The sequence below is a fragment of the Microchirus variegatus genome (assembly GCF_963457635.1).
Source record: "Microchirus variegatus genome assembly, chromosome: 17".
NCBI classification, from domain to species: Eukaryota; Metazoa; Chordata; class Actinopteri; order Pleuronectiformes; family Soleidae; genus Microchirus; species Microchirus variegatus.
In genome coordinates, this window is record NC_139818.1 from 19485362 (window position 1) to 19495459 (window position 10098).

At 43.2% G+C, this 10098-nt stretch overlaps 3 protein-coding genes across 3 annotated transcripts; 1 reads left to right on the forward strand and 2 right to left on the reverse strand.

Moving 5' to 3' along the window:
* Positions 1–416: 416 nt before the first annotated feature.
* Positions 417–4769, reverse strand: anks3 (ankyrin repeat and sterile alpha motif domain containing 3). Its single transcript, XM_083903832.1, has 16 exons — positions 4739–4769; positions 4154–4353; positions 3669–3867; positions 3447–3568; positions 3280–3361; positions 3076–3193; positions 2845–2991; positions 2572–2697; positions 2374–2489; positions 2124–2288; positions 1925–2049; positions 1697–1838; positions 1335–1608; positions 1175–1246; positions 1009–1100; positions 417–930 (listed from the first exon to the last, which is right to left on the reverse strand). Exons 2-15 carry the CDS (start codon positions 4318–4320, stop codon positions 1018–1020), a joined length of 1938 nt encoding a protein of 645 aa, XP_083759958.1. The 5' UTR covers positions 4321–4353; positions 4739–4769; the 3' UTR covers positions 417–930; positions 1009–1017.
* Positions 4770–5330: 561 nt separating this feature from the next.
* On the reverse strand, positions 5331–6518 carry cUnh8orf33 (chromosome Un C8orf33 homolog; the record flags this gene model as incomplete). Its single annotated transcript, XM_083903733.1, has 4 exons — positions 5331–5560; positions 5648–5794; positions 5898–5988; positions 6066–6518. The coding sequence occupies 4 exons, from the start codon at positions 6516–6518 to the stop codon at positions 5352–5354; spliced, it is 900 nt and encodes a 299-aa protein (XP_083759859.1). The 3' UTR covers positions 5331–5351.
* A 1274-nt stretch (positions 6519–7792) lies between these two features.
* h3f3d (H3 histone, family 3D) lies at positions 7793–9595 on the forward strand. Its single transcript, XM_083903969.1, has 4 exons — positions 7793–7861; positions 8626–8768; positions 8897–9050; positions 9136–9595. Exons 2-4 carry the CDS (start codon positions 8641–8643, stop codon positions 9262–9264), a joined length of 411 nt encoding a protein of 136 aa, XP_083760095.1. The 5' UTR covers positions 7793–7861; positions 8626–8640; the 3' UTR covers positions 9265–9595.
* Positions 9596–10098: the final 503 nt, after the last annotated feature.

The window sequence follows — 10098 nt, forward strand, 5'->3', positions numbered from 1 at the left end:
TTTAGCAGACTACAATAAAAATACTTGAATATTCAGTGACATCACGGAAGTTATTGTTTAAAAAAGAAAAAAGAAAAAGGACTGTTTCAATTTTAAACGGAGCATACAGTACTACATCTGCCAGTTTGAAACAAAAACAACAATATCCACCCTCAATGTTTTAATTTTCATCCCAATACAAGAAAAATCCAGCATTTAAAGGACTTAAATTTCATTTTGTCCAAAAGATACACAGTGAATCGACTCGATAAGAACTCACTGAAGGATATCTGAAATAGGAAATGAAATGTTGTCAGTTCTTTGGTATAGTTACTCATGACTCACGTCCAAACTGAGAAGATCTTCGCTGGTGTGACATCATATATTGCTGACTATTTTCTTAGCCATTTTCCAGCTCCTCGGAAGGATGCTATTATTTTTCAAACAGAATATGAATGAGAAGATTTCATTACCACAGATTTAATTGTTTTTAACTAAAAAACTTCTCTACTTTTAAGAAATGTACATCACCTGGTGGCATGAGTATAGTTAACTTTCAACCACATTTCATACAGGATCGAGTACAATTTAAAAAAAAAACAAATGCTTCACAGTTTAACAGCCTCTGATCCACTATCAGGTCTTTCTCCTCTACTATGCATTCTCACAATGCAGCTACCAGAGTCCAGTATTCACCAGCACAAACATGTGAGGGTCAGCTTCCCTTCCCTGCCTGCTTGTCATTTCCTTGTAGCAGCTGCCGTTCTCCATGGCCTTGTCTACATCTGGCCAGCTCTGGTCTTTCAGCCAAACCCAGAGATGGGGAGGTGGGGGGGGGGGGCACAGCAGGTCAGCTGCTTCAAGTCTGGGGGGCTGGCTCCTTTTCTCGCATTCCAGTGAGGATTGTTCAGGGTGGTCAGATCACCCTCCGTCAAATATTGGCAGAAACCCCTTTCCAAAATGAAGAAAGCAAGTTGCTTTTAAGCAGCTATAGATTTCATTCATTATTTCCAGTCAGTAGAGACTTACCTTGACAGGTTAAGGCCGTTCCCAGCTATCTGACGCTTTTTCAGGAGCACTCAGTCTCCTCAGACTTTGCAGCATAGTGTTGAGCGTCCCCGCTGTTAGAATGAAACCAGGATTAGAATTAGAGAGCACAAAGGCGCTTAAATCAATTAGCATCACATTATCTTACCCAGTTGATCTTCATAGGAATCCAGCTTCTTCATTAGCTCCACAACTTTGGCAGATGCGAGGCCACCCGCTGCTAGATGGAGACATGAAACCACTTATTTTTTAACTCCAAAATGTGGGTTCAACTTAAATCTGCTGTTCAGAATGACCAAAAATCTCACCTTTCACACCGGTATCATCTTTTGCTTTATCATCCGCGCCCGTGTAAAGGCAGCCGTTGCCATCAGTAGTGACGCCAGAGAGCAGCTCGGCACAACAGGTTCTCGCTTTTGCCAGTGTCGCGCTCATGTCCTGAGCCAGCCGATGGTTCTCCACCAGCTCGGTGTGAACCCTCTTCCACGCCATCTTGTCCTCCATCAGGCATCCCTCCATCACAGTACGCAGCTCCTTCTCCTGAGAGACCTGGCTCTGCAGGTTCTCCACCTCTTCACAGCGCTGCAACAGGGAGAGTACGTCGGGTATTTGTTTGTTAAAAACATTTCAGTTAGTTAAATAAATGTAAACTGTAGGTTACAGGGTTTACCTTGTGTAGCTGAATGGCCATTTCTTGCATCTCTGCCTCAAGCTGGTCAGCATACGCCTGTTCCAGAGCATCACCGGGTGGTCGAGCACTACTGTGCCACCTCGCAATGGCTGAGGTCATCTTACGTTTGGGTCCAAACAACCTAGAAACAAGGCTATGTTATGAAATAACATGGAAAAAGAATGTTTCTTTTGGAATTAATATGATAGAGAGCCTGGGGTTTCTTACGTGATTCCTATTTCTTTGAGATCATTTTCAGTCAGTGTGAGAAATATCCGTAGATCGATGTCTTGCTCCTCGAGTAATGGAAGATACTTTGAGAAGCCAATTTGCTCCAAAAACTCTGCCAAATCCTGCAAGAATAAGACGTTATAGTTCTGGTCATGAACCAAAGACAGTCCTGGATAAAACGCATAACCACACATGCCTTTGGACCAGTGTAGGAAGGCGGAGGAACAACGTGCGAGCGAATCCCACAATTCCCTGTTCCACTGGAGTGAGCTGCGTCATTGCTCACGTGGCGACTCTTGCCTTTTGAGTGATGGCCCTTATTTACTCTACGGGAGCTGCTCTTTTTGCGCTGGTCAGAGTCCTGAGGGTCAAAAGCACATCAACAAAATGTATAATCTATCATTTGCCTCCACAGCAGCGGGATCTCTGTGCTCTTCTGTGTTCACCTCGTTACTTTCCACTGAGCCTTCCCAGTTGAGGCCAATCACGTGAGGCAGGCCCTCGCTGCTGCTACTGCTGCTCCTCATGGTGGGCATGTCGTTGTCGAAGAAAGGACTGTCATCTGGAATGGGAACAGAAATTAATCAGATTAAAAAACATTAAAAAACGTTTCCAAGGTCCGAAAACACCAGCGGACAGGTCACCTCTGCTGCTGTTGCTCTGGCCGTCCAGCTCATTGATGGGGGAAGTCACATCACGATAGCAGAGGCCTTCGCTCTGTCCGCCAATATCTCTGAACGTCATGTAGCCCGGTGGCACTGCAGCAGGCTCTGTGGGGGAAAGTCCTACATTAACTTCTGTCCCACCCATGGCTATTACAATCAAAGCATAATACTAAAAGCTAACTTTACGCCAACTACTGCAACTACCACTACACTCATACATAGATACAGGCTGGATATATTATGTGACACTACCACACGGTTTGCTGGTGCCTCCTACTCGGAACTTGGCGATGGCCTGAGGCCCATCGTGGATGCTAACGCCTTTAGCTCGGTTTCGACTCTGCCTTATCCTTGGTGGTGCACTGTCCTCCTCGGAGGAGCTCAGGTCTTCAAAGTGTCCTGCTAGAGTGGATGATAACGTCAAAGTCAATGAATATAACTTAATAGAAAATATGAACGTTAACTTTAAAGACAAGTATCTACCTGGTTTGATCCTTGGACATCGCGAGTCAATGAGGCTGACGATTTTGGTATAGCCGTACATCATTGCTAGGGCGCGGGCTGTCTCTCCTTTAGTGTTGCGGTCATCAACTTTTACTTTCTGTTCAGAATTTAAACAAAACAGACGTCACGATCATGCAGCTCTACCCCCATGCACAGCGTGTGTTACAGATGTAACCTACTCACGTGATCAAGCAGGTACTGAACTATGATTTCATGTCCAGAAGCTGCAGCCTCCATTAGGGGAGTGAAACCAGACCCTGGCTCCCTGTGAATGAAACAGAAGATCATGAATAACTTGTATGTGTGGATGAAGAATTTGAAAGTGAAAAGTGAACGTGAAAAACACTCACTTAACATTGGCATCAGCATTGTTGTCCAGCAGGAACTTGACCATCTGCTGGTGGCCGGTGCCTGTGCAGTGGAACAAAGCAGTCCAGCCTCGTGAGTCCTTCAGCTCCAACTCTGCACCTTGCTTTTAGGGTCAGAAAAAAAAAACACAGGAAGACTTTCACACTCCAAATAACGCTAATAACACACTGAATTCTTATATGTGAAAAAGGTCCATTTTGTACCTGAAGCAGGAAGTATGCGATGCTCTCGTTGCCGCAGCTCGCTGCCAGCATCAGTGGGGTCAGACCTTTGGCAGTGGCGGCATTTACATTCACACCAGCTTCCAGCAGCAGATTTGCGATGTTGTCATGACCAATGTAGGACGCGTACATCAGCGGGGTCCATCCTCCGATGTTCTTACCATCCAGATTCACCTCACGTCTGGAAAAAATATACACACGGAAGTGTTAATTCACATGTAGCTTTCTTAGCCCAGCTGGATGAGTTGAAATAAACATTCTGTAAATATAACAAACACTAGAATAAAAATGTTCCAAACGTTCTAATGGCAAATGTCTGATAACTCTATTAACATCTTCAGGGACAACAGAGGTAAACTAGCCATTGTCTATAATCTGGTGTGTTTACATTCTTGAAATGCTCATTAACACGCACTTTCTCTTAAAAGTAAACTATAAATATAAAGCACAGTATTATGAAAACCCACTGTTTGATGCACCCGGCCACCACGTCGTACTGTCCGATGGAGCAGGCGGTGTGGAGGTCCAGGGGAACATCCAGCTCCTCGGGTCGCACCAGGGAATCACCGAGCCACAGTGAGAGGCTGACACCCAGCTGCTCCGATTCACTGGCCTCGTCGCTGAGCTCGGACATTTTTTCCACCTCCTCGCTCGTCCCTCCTCACACCTGGAAACAAAAGGTGAACCCCGTGAGTGACCACTGCTATGATACACACATGATTCAAAACAACAACAATAAAAAAACATGAGAGACACGCTTTAAAATACAGTTCCTAAATATCAGATAACAAGATGAGCGTTAAGTCGCTGTGCGTGGTTTGTAAATAACATACAAACAAGGTTGATTAATGTCAGCAAGGGGCTTTTAAACTGGCGAGCTAACTCCCCCAAATCTGCTCTTTTAGCAAGTTGAACGTTAGCGTAGCAAAAAAGCGTTCAGCCCAGTATTAAAACCTTTCCCCGGTATCAGTCTGCACATTGTCTCAAAACAATATAACGTCTCTAATTTGACAACCGTCATTAGTTTAAAAGGTAAAAGTTCACTTGCTTACCAAACAGTTTATTTTTCTCAGCGGGTGAAACTTTTTTGTTTGGGGTGTCACACTGAAATGTGCTCGTGTGGAAACGATACCACGCCCCACCCTTTCCGCATATGGCTTCCTCCGCCGCACTAATGTACTTAATAATACCTGTTTGTTTGTTTGTTTATTTATTTATTTAATGAAAAATGCTCTCGCACACGTGTTTATATAATGTATTAATTATTTACTTATCTCATGTTCTGCTGGATCAATACATCCACAAACATATCTTTTCAAATACTTTTTTTTTTTTTTACAAAGGAAAGGTTATGTCATATTTACCATTAACAAAAACTGTAAGAATAAACTTAAAATGCAAATGCTATAATGGTGATGCTTTGTTTACCTCCTTGTGAATGACTTCTTTGTTATATGGAGCAAAGAAACCAGAAAATATTCACATGATGATGTTTTATATACATAAATAAATAATTATGGACAAGAACAATGTAAACAAAACTACAAAAAAAAGGTTTATTTAGCAGCAAAAGCAGCAATCAGTCCAGATAATGTCCAGCTTAGATCAGATAGTCCAGACTAGGTCTAAAATACCTTGTTGGTAAAAAGTTTGTCTTCAGAAGAGTCAGAAAAAATTGAAGCGAAACTCTTCCTTTGACGGAGTAAAGACAAGAGTCGACGTCCCCTCCTGAGTCTCTGGTGTGTGGTCTGTATCCTGGGCTTCAGCTCGCTGCAGGTTGTGCTTTGAGTCCTGCGCTTTGACGTGAGCTATCCGGTGGACAACAGCCTTCTTTGGTGAATCTGATACAACTTTGACTTGAGCTGATGCGATTTCTGTTGGGGTCAGAAAAAACCTGTCACTGCACTGCAACAGCATGGATCCAAAGTCAAACTTTTTTTTTTTTTACTATTCATACTCACCACTCTGAATGAGTTTGAACTGCTTGTTTTTCTCTTCTTCCATTTTTTTTCTGTACTCTCCCGTCATGGCTCTCATCACCTGCCTCTTCTTGACCAGAGGAGCTTTGGAGCTACGTAGAGTCTTCAAGGCACGAGAGGCCTCCTCCTCTACCGGGGGAACACATTCAAGGTGACACGCCGCACAGCAATACCCATTTATGTACCAAGAAAATATCCTGCTTATTTTCATATGTACAACAATACCACTTACTCTGTTTCGGTGTGCCTTTTTGAGATTTCATGCCCAGCTCCAGCTGCTCCATGCACCAATCCAGCTGCCGATTCAGCTGCTCTTCCGCACTCTGAAACACAGTCACATTTAGACATCAAACTAAATATTCAAAATGGGCTTCTTTCAAGGAAAACGTTAAAAACTGACCAGCTCTGCGTGGTCATCTCCTTGACTCCCCTCTGCTGGCTTCTGTTGTGACTCTGTGTCATGTGAGACTTTGCTCTTTCCAGATTTCTTTTTCTTCTTCTTTGCTTTCGATTGAGCGTTAACATCATCCTGCCGCAAGGAAGCACTTTCTTCTTCTTTCCCTCCTGTTGCACCTATTGTGTCAGGGGTGTCTGCAGTCTCCATGTCTTCCACAGGTGAAGCAGCAGGGATGTGGAAGTTGAAGGCAAACGCAGAGCCCTCGCCGGTGAAGGATATCTGGCTCTGTTCTGGCTTGGTCCAGTCCAGGGGAGGTTTTGTCTCTGTAGGTCGTGGACAATTATTGTCAGAAAGGAAGTTGAATCTGAAGGCTTTATCACTTCGAGTCCAGAGGGGTTGGTGAGCTCGGGCTTCAGGAGGAGCAGAGCTGTTTGGCTCTGGGTCAATATCTGTCATATGGGCAAAAACATAAAAACGTTTGATTACTACCATAAGCTCACAAATAAATTAGATAATTTTTTCATATATACAAATGGCCAAACTCAAACTATCAAAATCCTCATTCTGACAACACGTTTTCATGTATGTAGCAAGACACACAAGGATGTACCTATAGACAGCAGCTTCTGCTCGGCCATGCTGATTATTATTCTGCTGAAACGCGTCTGTTTGACTCAGCTATTAAACTCGACTTCTCTGTGAAGCAGACATGCTCAGTGGAACGGGTTTGTTTTGAGTAAAATACTCTACATAAGATACTATTTTCTTCGTCTCCGCGAACAACTCACCCCCGGTGTCTCTGAAGAACGGGTCCGTGTTTGTGTGTGCGCGCCTAAAATGTTTCCTCGACGCATATCGTTCCGCTTGGTGGTGATTAGTTCACACGAGCCACTTCGGTTGGCAAAATCTCAATTATTAAAATTTAAAATGTGTTTTAAAAAACGTGTTGAGCTATGATTAACCGTAAAGTGCACATATTTATGGGGAAAAGGCTCAAACACGTGTTAAAAACACAGAGGGAGAAATCGCGCGCGCACACCAGACAAAGATGACCGGCTTCAATTATTGTGTGCGTCAAACTTGACCAATAAATAGATGCCTATTGATTATTCGTAAATTGCAAGACGAACTCAGGTTTGCACACATTATTTACTATTTATATAGCACCATCCTCAGTGCTTTACAATAAATAAATGCAATAAATAACAACTGATTTAAAGCCACAAAAAGCCTGTCTGAATAAAATAGTATTTAGTTGTTTTTTACTCCCTCTGGTCCTAAACAGCCTGTGACCTGAAGACCTCATGGTGTGTGAGCTTATCCATGACACACTCTATAAGTAAGGACCAGGATTTTAATAAATATGCTCATATAAAATGCACGGGTAACCAGTGAAGTGATGCTAAAACTTGGCGTGATGTGTGACCTGAGAAGAAATCACTTCAAGTCCGTCCTTTGACACCAGAGATCTTTTTAACTTGTCAATGTTCCTCCGCTGGAAGAAGCAGTTTTTCACAAGTTGTTTATCACGAGTGATTTTTAAATCGTTCAGGACGAAAGGAAGCATTTTCTATCCTTTTCTATTTCTGCTGCTTCAAACACTGAAGCAAAAAAGCCTAATCTATTCTCCACCAATCACAGTCCGTGAGGGTTTCCGCTCTAGACCAATCACACAGAGGTGGAGGCGGGATGTCAGCGTCCGTCCTCTCAGACTATAAATACCTCCGCCTGCTCCGACAGCTCGTCAAAAACAGTCAGAAGACACGCAGACAGTACACGCGGAATCCACAACAAATAAGGTAACGTGAAGCTGTTTTTTTGTTGTGATGTTGCTTTTCTCTACTTTGTTTAGTTAATAGTCGTGAACGACCTATGTCTACTTTGTGTCATTAATCGTCTCTGAAGGTTGAAATCCGGCTGGTTTTACGTCAGCCACTTCACAACAACGGGGAGCGCGCCATAGCCACTCGGCTAACGGTTAGCTCTCGCGTAGCTTTAATTTACCAAACTGTGACTACAACTTAAATATTTTATTCCTAAACCACACGTCACTGGTGACTCGCACCACTCCTTTAGTTAGCATAAATGGGGATTTTGTGCTCGGGGTGTGTTCAAGTATAAAAGCTTGGACTGTGTGGTAGCTAGCTGGCGCCATTTTGCAACAGTCCTTGCTGTTAGTATTATAGTTGCTTGTTAACGACAGCAAAGAAAACGTGTGTGTATCTCGCAGCTTAATGGTGGCAGGTCGTTACAGCGTTTTTATAGAATGAACCCACATTCTTATAAAAGGCGCCACGTCGTGTTGAAAGACTATGATCCTTTGATATAAAAGTTACTGTTCTTTACTAACTCACATACGTGTTTATTTATCATCAGTAACAATAGCGCATATAAAACGCTGTATTTATATCGTTCACGGAAGGCGGGGACTATTACTGGTATGACAACTACTCGCACTGTGTAATTCCCCCCGAGACGGTGATTCTGTCACGTGAAAACGAACATTTTTAGGCTAACTAGGAAAATGTGTTCATCTAAATATTGGTTTTCCTTTAATTTTCAGACGTGCAGGTGAAAAATGGCTCGTACCAAGCAGACTGCTCGTAAATCCACCGGAGGAAAGGCGCCGAGGAAGCAGCTGGCCACAAAGGCTGCCAGGAAAAGCGCGCCCTCTACTGGTGGAGTGAAGAAACCTCATAGATACAGGTAAACACAAGTGATCAGGAGGATGAAAACATACACGTCCAATGTTTGATTCAACTCCATATCTTAATGTGCTTTTACTGAAATGTGTAGTAGAGCTGTGCATAATTTGTGCATACGTTTGTGTACAGGCCTGGTACTGTTGCTCTGCGTGAGATCCGTCGTTACCAGAAGTCCACTGAGCTGCTCATCAGGAAACTGCCCTTCCAGCGTCTCGTCAGGGAAATCGCTCAGGATTTCAAGACGGATCTGCGTTTCCAGAGTGCTGCTATTGGAGCTCTACAGGTGGGAGCACACTTTCTAGCTGCTTCACAAATGCATCCGTGTTGAGCAGGCTTAATTAAGACTGAGCTTTTGTTTTGTTGTGCAGGAAGCCAGTGAGGCTTACTTGGTCGGACTCTTTGAGGATACCAACCTGTGCGCCATCCACGCCAAGAGGGTCACCATCATGCCCAAGGACATTCAGCTGGCCAGGCGAATTAGAGGGGAGCGTGCATAAATGATCTGATTTTAACTTTGTAGTGTGGGGGGTGGGAGGGGTTGATTGGGGTTTGTTTTGTAAATCATGGAACCGTTTCCAGCATGTGTACCTCCTTTTTGTCATTTGTAGTAACAGGCATGGTTTTTTTTTGTACTTCATTTGTCATGTTGCTCTTGACTTTTTCCCTCAATTGTCCTGTTCACTGTAGAATAGAGCTTCACATCTGTAAAATGTAAACATCATAATTCTCTGCCTTTCTCAGGTTTGCATATCTATTTTAGAATCTGTACTCTTAATCCTGTGTGTGCATGTCATAGGATTTTCCCCGTGCTGTAAATAAACTTTCCGCTACCTCAAATTGTTTACCCTGATTTCAGTTTTTTTCAGAACTTTGACATGTTATTTCCTTGCACAAAACACTTAAATGCAGAGGGTAACACTCAGTTGGAAATTTGAGTGACTGGGAACATGGCAGATGACTTGTAAATCTACAAAATGCCAGTATAAATGAGAAGGCAGACCATTGCATTTAGCTTTTTAATAAAGGCATTTTAATCCACATTCTGTTCACAATATTTCACAAAAGTAACGACTGGTCAAAGTTCATTTAGGCAGGAAGGATGTCCATTCTACTGGTTGTAATTAACCAGAATTGTCAGAACAATACACAATAAATAGCTGGAATATTCCTCTAAAGCTCCCCAAATGTCAATTTGATTTCTTCCTTTCCACCTCTTCTTGCTGTTGATCTGAGAGCAAGCCAGGAACATGCTCATAGAGCTGCTTCCCCAGCTTTGCATCAATCTCCGTCTCCTCTCTTAGCACGCACCACAAAACGAAACCTAAACCCAA